Source organism: Mustela lutreola, chromosome 12, assembly GCF_030435805.1.
Source record: "Mustela lutreola isolate mMusLut2 chromosome 12, mMusLut2.pri, whole genome shotgun sequence".
In the NCBI taxonomy this organism is placed as follows: Eukaryota; Metazoa; Chordata; class Mammalia; order Carnivora; family Mustelidae; genus Mustela; species Mustela lutreola.
Window position 1 is genome coordinate 16340160 of NC_081301.1, and position 15567 is coordinate 16355726.

General features: G+C 41.5%; 1 protein-coding gene across 3 annotated transcripts; it reads right to left on the reverse strand.

The window, feature by feature from the left end:
* Window positions 1-717: 717 nt before the first annotated feature.
* TLR4 (toll like receptor 4) lies at window positions 718-14304 on the reverse strand. 3 transcript variants are annotated; one of them, XM_059142324.1, is made up of 3 exons: window positions 13973-14304; window positions 7716-7882; window positions 718-4259 (listed from the first exon to the last, which is right to left on the reverse strand). In XM_059142324.1, the coding sequence occupies exons 1-3, from the start codon at window positions 14063-14065 to the stop codon at window positions 2018-2020; spliced, it is 2502 nt and encodes an 833-aa protein (XP_058998307.1). In that variant the 5' UTR covers window positions 14066-14304; the 3' UTR covers window positions 718-2017. The 3 variants fall into 3 exon arrangements, with proteins under 3 accessions (XP_058998307.1, XP_058998308.1, XP_058998309.1); XM_059142325.1 differs by lacking the exon at window positions 7716-7882; XM_059142326.1 differs by lacking the exon at window positions 13973-14304 and having other exon boundaries at window positions 718-4188; window positions 7716-7854.
* Window positions 14305-15567: the final 1263 nt, after the last annotated feature.

Sequence of the window (15567 nt, forward strand, 5' to 3'; positions counted from 1 at the left end):
TTCTAATTAGTATTAATTTCTCTCTACTCCACTTCTGGTCTCCTTTTAATCCAGAGAACTTAAATGGCTTCAAAGAACCTGCTCCTGGTCTGACTTTCCTCTTTCCTCCCCTTGTGTTTCCATCCTATTTTTTCTTTCCCTCCTTATCGGCTTCACCTGCAATTTTCAGAATCCCCATCTGGGAGAGGGGACTGATAGGAAGGAGGCCAGCATCAACCTTGTATACAAGAAACATTTCAGCTTCATTTTGATTTTCCTCCTTGGGGTCTTGGATATTTGCTTTAACTAACACACATCTGCAGAACCCGCACTCAAATATGAACAGAAGCACACTCATGATACTTGGGTACACACAAAAACACACGGCTTCGGGCATGCGCAAATCTAACACAGGTGTTGTATATAAGCAATCACATACAAACACAGGAGTAGAGAAACTATCTCAAACATCAAATGCACATATTCCCCTTGCAATAGAATCACACTGTTCCATGCAGACATGATCACACAGACACACACACTCTTGCATACACACAGACACAGACAGCAACACATAGTGGTATGCACACAGAGACACAGATCTACTTTCACTGCCATGTAAGACCTATAAGCACACCCAGGCATGTTCAACAACTCCAGTGATGCTCCAACAGCATCTGAAACAGCCACAAACACACTCCTGGGTTCTGTTTTATGTTTTCAGTTTTGACAACCATATTTTCCAGATTACTTTATTGTTCTTGCAGAAGAAGAAGGGTGTATGTTCTTCTAAGAATTCCCCTTAACATGACCACATTAACCTCAGTGAGACTATTTTCTCAGTGATAATATCTACTCTTTCCTGAATGTGGTCATGGGGAGTAGTACTCAACAGGAAGCAGCAGTGTGCACTTCCCACCTTGAACTATTTCATAATCCCCTGGACAAGTCAATGTTCCATCAGCAAATACTCATTTCCTGCAGAAGCGACTGCTGTGCTTCATGTTGCGTGGTCATCCCAGCTGTATCAGCCCTGTGTTTCTGGGACCATTAAGAACTGCCCTCCAGGACAACCTATTTCTTGGCATACCCTTAGCCCCGAATTGCTTATTACAGAACTGGGAATTTGGATTTGTCCCTCTCTATTAAAATAAGTGCCACTTTCCACCAAATTATTTTAATGTTTCCTTCATGACAGTCATAACCTAGTAGGAAATAACTTTTAGAGTGACATCAAGTGACAAAGTGATGGAGTGTATTTTACATATTTGCTTGAATGATAGTGCTTAAATATGGAAATTTCCAGCATGTCTCTAACAGTCTTATTTATGATAAGAGTTTATAGAGGAAACATGAAAAATGAGAACTGGATTTTGTAAAAACAAAAATGCACCAGGCACGATTCGTTGATAAATAGAACATACTAAAGAACGGCCAGGATGTTTGTGGATATGTGTTAATCAGATTTCCTTGGGAATCAGTAACTAGACTTTGACCTTTGTAAAGAAACCCACTTCAAGTGGAGGTGAAGGGGTCTGAATAAGGAGGCTTCTGAGTTGAGTGGAATTTAAGTTGCATTCAGTAGAAGAGGGAAAGGTGAGCAAAGACCTTGTTCAGTTAAAACTGCCCAAACATCTTTAAGAGAGCTAGCATGTAAAACATGAGGTAGTTTCCATTCCAAAAACCCAGGTGAAGAATTGCATCTTTTCCTGATCTCTCTGGGGCCCCATCTCTTAGATCTAATTGAGTTTGATGGGATACGAATTGAGTTGACTTTCCATGCCATGGACTCCTGAGCTGATCTGGTGGAAGCATGCACGTAGAGGTATGTGATTTAGCACACTATTATTCCCTCTGCACTAAACTCCATGAGGTCAGCAGTCCTGTAAACTTCATGCACCACTGAATCATCAGCCCCTAGCATAATGCCAGGGACATCGCAGCATTTAGTACTCGTTAACTGAACAAGTCCTGGGTCCAGCTGGGCACAGAGCCCCATGGGAGATTTTCCTCCCCAGGCAGAGGTTACCATTTCATGCTAGTTGTTTTCTGCATCCGCCGTTTCTTCTGGACTCCATGGTTTACCATCCAGCAAGGCTTTTCGGAGTCGTCTCCAGAAGATATGCCGGCCCAGCACACTGTCTTCCCACTCCAGGTAAGTGTTCCTGCTGAGGAGGCGATACAGCTCCACCTGCTGCCGCAGCAGGGACTTCTCCACCTTCTGCAGGACAATGAAGATGATGCCGGCACGACTGCTAAGAAACTGCCAGGTCTGGGCAATCTCATACTCAAAGATGCACCATCGGCTCTGGATGAAGTGTTGGGACACCACAACGATAACCTTCCGGCTTTTGTGGAACCCTTCCTGGATGATATTGGCGGCGATGGCCACACCAGGGATAAAGTCTCTGTAGTGAAGGCAGAGCTGAAAGGGAGGCACCCCCTCCTCCAAGTTCTTTACCAGTTCATTCCTCACCCAGTCTTCATCCTGGCTTGAGTAGATAACGAAGGCATCGTAGGTGCTTTCGCCTCTGCTGTACTTTTTGCAACCAGCAAGAAGCATCAGGTGGAAATAGAACTTATACACCAAAACTGCTACCAAGGAAACCATGAGTACAGTGAACACCGACACAGTTATGATAGTCTTGCTTCTCTGACAGGTGGCATTCCTAAAACTCAGCAGGGGCGTGTCCTGCATGTCTAAAGGTTTGGTACACACCATTTCTTCCACTTTCACCAAGAGCTGCCTGTGGTCCTTGACCCACTGTAGGAAATTCTGGTGTTCACAAACACAAGCAAAGTCATTCCGAGTAAGATTTAAGGAAACTAGATTACTTGGGAAATGCTGTCGTACTTGCTCTGTGGAGGCCACTATTCGATTAAAACTGCAATCCAGAATTTGGAGAGAGGGGAGAGGCTCATAAGGGAGTGTATCCAATGACAAGAGGTTGTTGTGACTCATATTTATCAACTGAAGTTTAGGAAGCGAGCCAAATGCTGTCTGGGACACCCCTTCCAGCTGACACTTAGAGAGGTCTAGAATGGTCAAGTTCGTCAGGTCTTTGAAAATATTTGGAAGAAAGTTGTCCTGAAAAGAATTGCCAGCCATTTTCAAGACTTGGAGGCTGACCAAGCCATCAAAAATGCCTTTGAAGACAACTTGGGTGTGAGTATAAGAAATATCAAGGTAACGGAGGTTTCTGAGGGATAGGAATACTGAAAAGTCACTGCCCTGTTTCAGGGTGGAATGCTGGAAATCTAGATATTCTAGCTGTTCTAAGCCCAAGAAGTTAGAACTCATGGTAATAATATCATTGAAGCTCAGATCTAAATGCTTCAGTCTGTTTGTCCCCAAGTCAGTGTAAGAACAGCAACCCTTGAAACTCAGGTCATTTCTACTGAGATCTAGAAACTCAAGACTTTCCAGCTTCATCTCAGTAAAAGTGCTCACGCCTTTGTTGGCAGTGAAAACAAACTCCTTGAGAGAGTCCAGCTCCCATTTGGGAAATTCTTCAAATTCACAGTTAACCATTTCCAGCCGTTGCCATCTGAGATTTTTAGGAAGGTATCGTGGTCTCTTTAAAAACAGATGCACCAGGGAAATTGTAGAAACATTTGCCAAACAATTAAATAAGTCAGTGATATCCTCTGAGAACTCATCAAAGAATGCTATCCGGAATTTTTCAATGGTCACATTGCACAGTCCCTCCAGGAGATATTCGTCAAAGCTTTCCAAGTTCCTTTCATTTTTAAATTCTCCCAGAACCAAGTGATGGATCTTTAAACCAGCCAGACCTTGAATACAAGTTTTCATTACATCTGTACTATCAAAATTACTTCTCAAAGTCAGTTCATGCAGTTTAATTTCTTTAAAGGCACCTGGTTGGATAAAGGATAAAGGGTTCAGGGACAAGTCTAAAGAAAGGTTGAGTAGAGGCATTTGATGTAGAACCTGCAAGTCACTATGATAAATAACTTTGATCTTGTTATTGGAAAGATCCAAGTACTCCAGGTTGGTCATGTTAGAAAAATATTCAGGTAACTTGAAGGAGCGGATAAGATTGTGAGCCACGTTAAGCACCTTCAAGTTTTTGAGATATTCAATGGGAAGGTCCTCTAGAGACTGTAGGTTTGTCTCCACGGCCACCAGAGTCTGTAAACTTGAGAGTCCAGAAAAGACTTCTGTGGAAAACTTCTGGATAGGGTTTCCTGTCAATATCAAGATGGAGAGGTGGTTTAGGCCCTGATACGTGTCATTTTCGATGGTCTCAATTTCACACCTATAGGGAAAAGAGATACAGATTATATAATATTTCTGCTGAATTAAAAGTCAAAAAGGAATAACCATACCAATCTTCTAGCTCTTCACAGAGATGTGACATGACATATGAATATTCATTGACAGAGACATGAAGCAGGACAGATGATGACATGAGCAGATAAGAAGCCTCACGGATTCAGTATTACCGTACTGGACACAATGACAAACTCTTTTTGTCATACAAGGCACACATGCTAAGAAGAGACAGGACATCCCTCAGAAGGAAATCCGTTAAAGATCAATAATTGGGGCACATGAAGACTGTATGGCTCGTAGAGTATGTAACTGCCTTGGGTTAACTTCAGCCATTTCCTGCCACATGTAATTGTGATTATCCCTCAGATTGGTACAGATGATGAAGATAGCCATTAGATCTTAGGCATGAAAAATGACTGATAAATGTCTATTTCAAGGATGTAAAAAAATTACACACAAGGTCACAAATACCCTCAAGGTTTATGCAAAGCTCTCCATATATGTTAGCTATATATTTGTAGTTGTAGTTATAGGTAAATGTTAGCAACAGTCGGTAGAAGTGAGTTCAGTGGAAGAAAAGGAATGTGTACTCCGAAACCTTAGGTTAAAGAAATGGACCTAGACAAGGGAGATCAAAGCAGACTTCTCTGAGAGCACATCAGTTCAAATCTGAAGGATGAGTAGGAATTACCAAGAAAAGAAAGTGAGATGAAGAGCAGATACAAAAGCCCTGAGGTAGGTGACAGCCATGATGCATGGAGGAACCATGAGAAACTTCTGTGTCTGGTGTACAGAGTAGGGTGGAGGGTGTGTGAGATGAGGTTGTGGAGAAAGAAGGATACAAAGCAGAGGCTTACCGATTGGAAAAGCATTGTGAATTTTGCCCCAAGAGAAATGGCAGCTATGCTCTATACAATATTCATGGAAGTGTCGTAGAGACAAGGCTCTTACCCAGCCAACAAATGGCAAGCCTCTTGCTAGCACTATAGATACATGCCAGTTAGCATTTGCAAATGAGTTATTTCCTAGTCCAACTTGATTTACATTTACAATTTCTCTACTTGTCCTATCCCCTCCATGAGGGTCAGGGGTAATAAAAAGCATTTTGACCCAAGCTTTTATTGACTGGCAGCTTGATAGAGGGTGGTGGGTGTCACAGGTAGAACATTGGAAAAGGGGGCAAGACATCTCAGTTCTGGTGTCTCTGTGATCTTCTCATACCTCTGTGGATCTCAGTTATCCCCTTTCTAAATGAGGGAGCTAAACTCGATTATTTCTCACGTTGCTTTCCAGTCTAGAATTGTATAACCTGTAATCTTAGGTATTAGGCAAGACTGGAGGAGTCTTGCTGTGTCTCTGTCTCATCAAAGGGAGCTCATCACTTTGGAGGAGTAGAGCATGAAGATGAAGAGAACATTTAACTTTGGAAGGAGGAGATGCAAATATGGATCTCTGCTGCCAACAAACTTCAAAAAATGTAGAGCATGAATGTAGATAAATTACTAAAACTCTCTGAGCCTCAGTTTCTTCATCTACAAAAGAAAACAAATATGTCAATAGGTTTCCATAGGAATGAAAGGCTGTCTAGGGGACTAGCTGAGTTACTATATGTGAACATTGTGAAGGAATACAAAAAGGAAGGGATATCTTTGGTACTATGTTTGTTCCTGTCGGAAGCCAGGATATCCTCCTGGTTAACCAGAAAGGGACCTGTCCTCTCTCCAGGCACATCATTAAGGCCTCTGAGGGAAGTTCCTTGTGTACGTGTGGATCAAAGATGAATTATAAGGGATATTGTTTGATGAGAAACTACTTCTTGTTTTAAAAAGGGTGAGGAATGATTTGTGTATCTTAACTATAGTCCTTGACAAAGTTCTTACTCAGAAAACTGAAATTTAGAAACTAATTAAGTGCTATAATAATATTTTTATTCTTATAAACTCTGTAAGGTTCTTAATACATATACGTGCTAATATTCATTATCACATTTATCCCTGTGGGGTAAGTTTCACCCTTTCTGCTTCACAGATATGAGAACTGACACTCAGAGAGATGAAGTCACATGCCTCAGTCCACACAGATGTAAATGGTAGAGGAGGGCCCAGCTTGGGTCTTCTGACCCCCACAGAGCTCTATGCCTTATCCCACTGGCTTTAAAATGCTCTATTCCGGGGCACCTGGGTGGCTCAGTGGGTTAAGCCGCCGCCTTTGGCTCAGGTCATGATCTCAGGGTCCTGGGATCGAGTCCCGCATCGGGCTCTCTGCTCAGCAGGGAGCCTGCTTTCCTTCCTCTCTCTCTGCCTGCCTCTCTGTCTACTTGTGATTTCTCTCTGTCAAATAAATAAATAAAATCTTTAAAAAAAAAAATAAAATGCTCTATTCCTCCTTTGTTACATACTCTGTCAGTTTCCAAGTTAGAGTACAAGACATCAAATGCCCACTCTTCTTTCTACAGAAATACCCACTATAAAGAGGATTTTCATGCTATGATCTTAGAATTTAATACATGTTTCTATAATAAAAAGTCATATATAAAATGCTTCTGCATTTTCCACAAACTCTTACAGAGAATATGATTCATTATCTAGTACAGTTTATTAAAACATGGGCCTAATGATGATAATAGTTTTAGGATTCAATTACCCCCCAAAATAATGATAATACTTTCACCTGCCCTAATAAATGATAAATTTCCCTGCATCAGAAAAGAAAATCTTAGTCACTGCTCTTTCTCACAATAGATATTTTCCTTTGATCTTGTCATCATCCTCCTTGGATTACTTATATCTTCTTTCCCTATCCTCTATCCCACTTTTAATATTCTAGACATATTTGAATCCCACTCAGTTCACGACATCTGTCTTCACTACCCACTGCAGAGAAGCCCCCTTTTCTGAACAACACAATATGTTGCCTCTAGTTTGTGCACAGCTTATCACTTAACTGGTCTATATTGCCATCCTATCTCAGGTTCAAAATCCAGCATCAGAATTAAGTAACATTTATTGCATGCCCACTATGTGATTAGCACCATGCTCAGGATTGTAACAGGTTACTTCTTTCAGGTGTGTATGCCCACCTTAATAGCTTAATAGCTGAAGTGTTTATATCAACATACTCTTGTTTCCTAGCAGACTGTATAATATATAGGAAGTAGTTAGTAATCATCTGCTAGTGAAAGAGTTTGAGTCAACTTTCTCCCTTGACTTAAACTATATCAAAAAGTAGAACTGTCCTTAAAAACTTTTTCATCCAGCTGCTCATTTCACAGATAAGGCAATGAGATCAGGAGAAGGAAGGTGGCTCACCTGAAGTTATACAGCAAGTAAGATATCTGTTGAATGAATAAGTGAATAAAGATGAGACTCCTGACATAAGAATGAAGTGATAGAACAGTGAGCATTTTACCTTGGGCAATGTGTAAAATCTCATTCATTACCTGGATAAATCCAACACCTGTAGTTCGGGGAAGTTGGAGAAGCTATGGTTGCCTAAATGCCTCAGGGGATTAAAGCTCAGGTCCAGTTTCTTGGTTGATGTAGGAATGTTGTTGGGAATTTTGTTGAGATTCAGCTCCGTGCATTTGTAAGTAATGTTAGGAACCACCTGCAATGATCACATATTAAATACAGTATCTGAATTCATGCAACTTAACTGCCTTTTCCACTCTCCTCTCCTAGGCAAGAACCTTGGAGACCTCCAGTATAAGCACAGGGGCCATCCATCCATCCATCCATCCTCTGATCATCCAACAATCTACCCATCTGTCATCCAGCCATTCATCTGTCCATCCACCCATCTGTCATCCAATCATCCATCCATCATCCAGTTGTCCATCCATATATCCATCCATCCACCCATCCATTCATTCATCCGTTCACTCACTTTATACTTCTATAATCTCTTACACCAGATTTGGAACAGGGAGCACCTACTATGTCCCTGGTTTTCTAACCTCTACTATCACGATGGTAGCATTTAGAGGGAGTCAATGGAATGAAGTAGTAAAGAGCTGAGGCTTTGGAGTCAAAAGTCCTGCATTTCACCCAGTTCTTCCATGTGATTTGGGGCAAAGTGTTTTTCCCTAAGAACCCCACAGTTGTATACAGCCCTGGGAAGACTACCAGTTAAGGTGTCCACATCTCAATCATAGCTCAATTTTTGCCATTGACATTCTCTCCCTTGACTCATTGATCTTTGAGAAGGTGATACAGAAATGGGGAAAAATCCTTAGGATGTGTGGATTCCAATGGTGAAACCTAGTAAACAAAGTCGAATGGTTTATGCTCCTTTGGTTCATGTGTTCATTTCCATTATACTTTCCCAAATTCTTTGTAAGCGCTTACTCTAACCTCACATTTAATTTATGAATTCTCTGATGTCTTTAACAAAATTTCTTCCTTAAACTATTTAACTTTGGTTTTGTGTTTAAACCCAAGGAGCACCTGGGTGGCTCAGTGGGTTAAAGCCTCTGCCTTCAGCTCAGGTCATGATCCCAGGTCCTAGAATCGAGCCTCACATTGGGCTCTCTGCTCGGCGGGGAACCTGCTTCTCCCTCTCTCTGCCTGCCTCTCTGCCTACTTGTGATCTCTGTCAAATAAATAAATAAAATCTTTAAAAAATTAAAAAAAAATAGAATCTGTTAAAAGGATTAAATGAAATAAGGTATTTAAAGAGATTATCTCGATGCCTATTAAAGTGAAAATGATCAATAAATGTTAACATTTATTATTAGCTGTTATTATTAACCCCCTGCCACATGTGGGCATGTTTATTTCTTATATGTTATATACTTTAATAGTCAAACAAACCTCTTTTTTTTATATATCTTTTCAGCGTAACAGTATTCATTGTTTTTGCACCACACAGAGCTCCATGCAATCCGTGCCCTCCTTAATACCCACCACCTGGCTCCCCCTACCTCCCACCCCCCGCCACTTCAAACCCCTCAGATTGTTTTTCAGAGTCCATAGTCTCTCATGGTTCACCTCCCCTTCCAATTTCCCTCAACTCTCTTCTCCTCTCCATCTCCCCATGTCCTCCATGCTATTTGTTATGCTCCACAAATAAGTGAAACCATATGATAATTGACTCTCTCTTCTTGACTTATTTCACTCAGCATAATCTCTTCCAGTCCCGTCCATGTTGCTACAAAAGTTGGGTATTCATCCTTTCTGATGGAGGCATAATACTCCATAGTGTATATGGACCACATCTTCCTTATCCATTCGTCCGTTGAAGGGCATCTTGGTTCTTTACACAGTTTGGGGACCGTGGCCATTGCTGCTATAAACATTAGGGTACAGATTGCCCTTCTTTTCACTACATCTGTATCTTTGGGGTAAATACCCAGTAGTGCAATTGCAGGGTCATAGGTCATATTGTTAATTTCTTGAGGAATCTCCACACTGTTCTCCAAAGTGGCTGCACCAACTTGCATTCCCACCAACAGTGTAAGAAGGTTCCCCTTTCTCCACATCTTCTCCAAAACACGTTGTTTCCTGTCTTGCTAATTTTGGCCATTCTAACTGGTGTAAGGTGGTATCTCTCAATGTGGTTTTAATTTGAATCTCAATGTGGTTTTAATTTGAATCTCCTTAATGACTAGTGATGATGAACATTTTTTCATGTGTCTGATAGCCATTTGTATGTCTTTTCAAATAAACCTTTTAAAGAAGAATTCAGAGAGAAGAAGTAATATGCATAAAGTATCACAGGTCACATGTGCAACTCTTTGCTTCATTGGCATGTCTCCTGAAATGCTGTCCCTTATAGGAGCCTCCCAGACCATACTGCATACTGTGTAATTGCAGATGGTGACAGGCTTCCTTCTGTTTTTTGTTTTTTGTTTTTTCTTTAAGATTTATTTATTTATTTATTTATTTGACAGAGAGAGAAACCACAAGTAGACAGAGAGACAATTAGAGAGCGGGGGGGGGGGGAAGCAGACTCTCAGCTGAGCAGAGAACCCGATGTGAGGCTCGATCCCAGGACCCTGAGATCATGACCTGAGCCGAAGGCAGAGGCTTAAGCAACTGAGCCACCCAGGCGCCCCAAGGCTTCCTTTCTTTACTCCCTTCCAAATCCCTCCGCACAGTGCATCACCATCTATCATAAATTATCTGTTTGATTTTTCCATGTGTGTTGTTCATTTCCCTCATCAGGGTGTAAGCTTTGGTTTTCTTGCTCTCTGCTATGGCTCCAGCACTCAGAATTGTACCTGGAAAATGGTTAATGCTTACTATTTATTGAATAAATGAATTAATAACGGATTGAATGAAGGTTTACTTAAATCTTCAAATTGTAGCCATTTTCTCTAAGTGCTGTGGACAGTGCCATGACCCATGACCCATGTGATATGGCTCCAGACTTCAGTGATCTCACAATCAGAGGAAGAGTTGAGGTAGGAACAGGACTCACATTACTGAAAAGGACCATAAACCAGGCCTGGACAACAATTTCCTCTAGCTCATATATGGTAGAGATCAATTCCAGATCCAGGGATTACAGACGGCTTCTGAGAAAGAGAGGATTTCAAGGTGAGTCTTAAAGGATGCGTACGATTCAGATACATGGAAAGAGGAAGAGGGAGAGAACAGTGTAAGCAAGAAGAGATGGCAACTAACTCAGAGCAGCCGGTACGAAGTAGGAGTGGTAAAACCTAAGTACGTGGGGAAGCCAGAGCCCTGTGGCAATGCTTTTAATCATACAACGTGTGAAAGTTGAGCACCTACGATGTGCTAGGTGCTGGGTGTAGTGTAAGCCTTCACAGGTGGCTTTTCTTGTACTGCAACTGCCTGATTTAAGCTTTGACAAGGGAAGCATCCACTTCAACGAGGGCTATCTCTAAGAAACACAATGCCAGCCACATGACTAGATAAAGAGCCAGGCGGCCTCTCCTCACTTGGCCTTCTTCCTGCCCTTTCTTTCTACCATCCCTTCCTCAACCCTTGCTCTTATGTTTTAAATTCACCAATAAAGAGGGAGCCAGGGAAACCCTAGTTCCCCCTCCTTAACCCCAATAACAACAGAACTTCACATGCTTGAGAGCTTTTTCTCTTTACCCTCAGTATTGCTGGGTGGCCCTGCTTGTGCTGTGTAACTTCCAGGTCTCAGAGTAATAAACTTCCAGTTTTTCAGAATTTCCTGATGGTCATCTCTTAAGGGTATCTTACAATCATAAAGAACCAAAGGGGGCTGGTCCAGCCACAACATGGGTTACTGATAGGCTGAGACCAGAACAAAACACTGGGATATAGAGGTAAATAAAAATCAGCAATGGTGTTGTTCACTTATAGATCCTATTTCAAAGGGAAGGACAAATGAACAAATACATAAAATATGTTTAATAATATGCTATAAAAAATAAAGCATTTAGAGATTAGAAGGAAATATGGGGGTTGGCAAGTTCTACATTAGTTGATCAAGGACTACTTCCAAAAGGAGGTGACATTTAGGCAGAAATATAAATGAAGTGAGGGATTTATCACTTCTCGGCCTTTTGGCTAAGATCAAGTGTGAAGTGAGAGATTAAGTCATGAAGAAATCTAAGACTGCCCAAAATGGTGGCCTCTAGCCACACATGGCTATTGAGCATGAGACATTTAGTCCAAGCTGAGAGACAGGGAAACTGTAAAATACATACTAAATCGCAAACACTCAGTACCAAAGAAAGAATGTGAAGTATTTTATTAATAGTTTAGTATATATTACATTTTCAAATAATATTTTGAATATACTGGTTAAATAAAAATATTAAAATTAGATTTACCAATTTTAGTTTTTCAATGTGATTACCAGAAAATTTAAAGCTATGTTTAACTGATGACTTATTGAACACTACATCTGAAACTAATGATGTACTATATGTTGGCTAATTGAATTTAAATTAAAAAAAAAACCAAAACTTATAAAGACATTAGAATGGGGGCACCTGGGTGCCTCATTCAGTTAAGTGCCTGGCTCTTAATCTGGCTCGGGTTTTCATCTCAGGGTTGTGAAACAAGCCCCCTGCCAGGTTCTACACTCAGCACAGTCTGCTTGGGATTCTCTCCCTTTCCCTCTGCCCCTCTCCCTTCACTCACAGACAGGCATGCTCTCTCTTTCTCTTTCTCTAGGGGAGAAAAAAAGACATTGGAATAGTCAGTAAATACAGTAACAATTATTAACTTCCAGAAATAAATAAATAAATGAACAGCTAAAATTTAGGTAAGTAAAAATTTGGCTAAATTTAGTTACATTTATTGTTTAAATAAGATCATGTGATCTACATGGTATTACCTTTGGGCAGCACTGATCTAGGAGGAAAGCATTCTGGCCAGAGGACATAGTCAGTGCAAAGGCCCTTAGGTAGCAAACTATCCTAATAGCACGCAGAAGTTATAACAAGCTGTTAAGAGGGCAATTTGTTAGAACTGGACCTTGGGCAAAACAACAACAAATAAAGAACAAACAAAATGTACAGAATGAATTAGAGTGGAAAGGAGAGCAAGAAGCAGGAGACCAGTAACTGTCCAAGAATCAAGGCAAGGGAGACTGAGGACCTACCCTAGGATGACACTGAGTGAATGGGCAGGGTTGGACAGGTTTTAGAGACTGAAAATATGGGTTGGAGGGGAAGGGAAGGTGTGATTTTATCTGGGGGTGACTGATTAGAGGATCTTTTCCCATTAACCTAACAGCAGGATGGACACAGAGAAGACAATGAGCAGAGCTCTGGGCAGAGAGTTGGAGGAAGGGAGGACTTTGAGATGACGAATTCATCTTTGTTATATATTAAAGTGTCTTATTTCACCAATTCTCTCATTCTCAGGACTTCGGTTGGTTATACTTTTCCTGAGTTTCTGACCCGGCCACACACTAAATCTCAGGACATTCCCTCAGTTTTGGGGTCCTACCATGGGCTTTCTAAGCACTTGTGAAGTCCACACAGGGGAAAACAAAAGAGATCCATAATGAATGAGATTACGCAAAAGTTAGTTGGTGTTTCACAAAGAAAGAAACCATTACATTAGCTGTCGTTTTACATGGTTCTCTCTCTCTCTTTTTCCCCCTTCTCTGTTTGTTTCTCTCTCTCTCCGTCTTTTTTCTTTCTTTTTCTCTCTCCACTTTTGTTTTCCAATTTCATTTCTTTTCATCCTTTGATGAAAAGGCTAGATCTAAAAGTCTGAACTCCACTTAGAAAGTTTATTAAGAGACAAAAGGCAAAACAAAACAAAACAAAACACCTTCCCAAGATTGAAAGGAGCAGAGTAAGTGCCTGAAGCTGAGAGTATAATCCACCAGCAGAAAGAAATGACAAGAAGCAGACCTCTTACAACTCTCTACTAAAGTAGGTGTTATTATAAGTCTGCTATAGATGTAAAAACTGGCTTCAGAGAGGTTTAATAACTTCTTCAAGGTCACACAGCCCAGAAGTCAAAGAACAGTGATTTTACGTAGATCTCTCTGATGTAAAGCCCCTACTAGCCCTAAAAGTCCTAAATGGGCCATGAATCCACAGACTGCATGTTGGTGCGATATACCATGAACTCTTCGGTCCCTGTAGCTTTTCAAATCCTTCAGGTAATTTGACTCCTTGTTGCAAATGAAACTAGCCAGCTAGGAGGGAGCCACAGTGGGAAGTTCTAGGCAGAGAGCAGTTTTTCAGAAGCAAGGCAAATCTCCCAGGAGAAGAACTGACTCAGAGCCACATACCTGCACACAAGGCTCCCAGCTCTCGGTTCTCAGGCAGGAGAGGAAGGCCATGGCTGGGATCAGCATCCCAGCCAGGCGGGTAGGAGACATCATTCTGGCATTTTCTTTGCCCAGAAGTGGCTCTGTGAAACATGACACGTTGTATCCGCCTGCTGGGGTGGTCACCGGGGCACTGCCGCCTTCTCTCTGCCCCGCTGGGTGCCCCAGGATGATTAAGATATTCAGAGCAGTGCTGCTGCTGGTTCAGGGGCAAGAGGAAGTGAGAGTGGCAACCTTAGCATTCTGGGCTTTTGTTTCTCTAATATTTATGTCCCCAGTCACAGGAGAGGAAGTTACAAGAAGAAGAACAAAACGTCTGCAGATCAGTGGTCCAAGTAAGAGCAAGAGGAAGTTGGCTTTGATCCCGGGAAGTCATCTGACCTCCCGGTTTTAGTGAACTTGGGAAAACAGTCAGACCGGTCCAACGGCCTGTGCAACAATCCAGGATGGTGGCTTTCCAGTTTCGCTTTAGTAGTGGAAACTCGCCCTGGGTATTAGTTTCTTAGGGCCGCCGTGACAAATTACTGCGGGCTGGGTGGCTTGAAGGAAGACATTTGCTTATGAAATCCTGGAGGCTGGGAGGCTGAAACCAGGGTGTCAGTGGGCTTGATTAGGCTCTCCCCTTGGCTTGCAGGTGGCTGTCTTCACTTGGTCTCTCCCCCTTGTGCATCTGTGCCCTAATTTCCCCTTCTTAGATAGACAACAACCATTTTGGATTAGGACCTACCTGCATGACTTCATTTTACCTTCTAAAATGCAAACATTTTTAAAGGTCCAGTCCCAAAACACAGTCATGTTCTGAGGTACTAGAGGACTTCAGTAGGGATTTTGAGGAGAATATAATTCAGCCCATAGTAATGGTCGCTCTTGTGAAATCCTGTGAAGAAACTCCTGATTCTGAAACTGATTGAAAGTGCAGCTCTAGTAAACCACCATTTGAAAAGCACAGGGATATTGGGAAAAGATTGGAATGAAGTATCACAGACACTGAAATTCAAATTGAGCTTGGGTAACTTGTGGCCCCATGGCTACTACTGATGCTTACTTTCTCGTCTGCAAAATGGGACAGTGATTTTCATCACAACAGATACTCACATCTATGAAAGTTGTAAAATTCAAGTCATGTGATAGGAGTCAAATGAGGCAAGCCATTAAGCCTTGGTTTCTGGTCTTTGAAATGGAGATGATCACATTTGTTTTGCCTGATCAACTTTAATTTACATAAAGTGGTTAGCATAGTGTGTGCTTTGTCAGTGTTTCCAAAAATTGGTAGCTATTGTAATCAGTAAACATATGAATAAAATGGGTATAATAATAAATACCTCCAGGTATTGATATGGGGTTAAATAAGCTGGTATTTGTGAAGTTTTAGAGCAGTAGCTGTGATGTAGCAAGTGGAAGGCACGTTTCTGTTAAGTAAGAACAGAGGTAAAAGTGGGGATATTCCTGGCATTGTGTCCTAGATACTTCTACCAAGATACTCTGCAGGAATCTCAGACTCAACATACTTAAAATCAAGCTGTGAGGGAGCATGTCCTAGGGAACTGAGCACAAAC

Excerpts from the sequence above, each read along its gene's own strand:
- TLR4 (XM_059142324.1), bottom strand. The coding sequence starts at position 14,065 with ATGATGTCTCCTACCCGCCTGGCTGGGATGCTGATCCCAGCCATGGCC. Across the intron at positions 7,883-13,972 it reads GCTGGGAGCCTTGTGTGCAG|GTGGTTCCTAACATTACTTA; the intron begins GTATGTGGCTCT and ends TGATCATTGCAG. Across the intron at positions 4,260-7,715 it reads CAGGTGTTGGATTTATCCAG|GTGTGAAATTGAGACCATCG; the intron begins GTAATGAATGAG and ends TTTTCCCTATAG.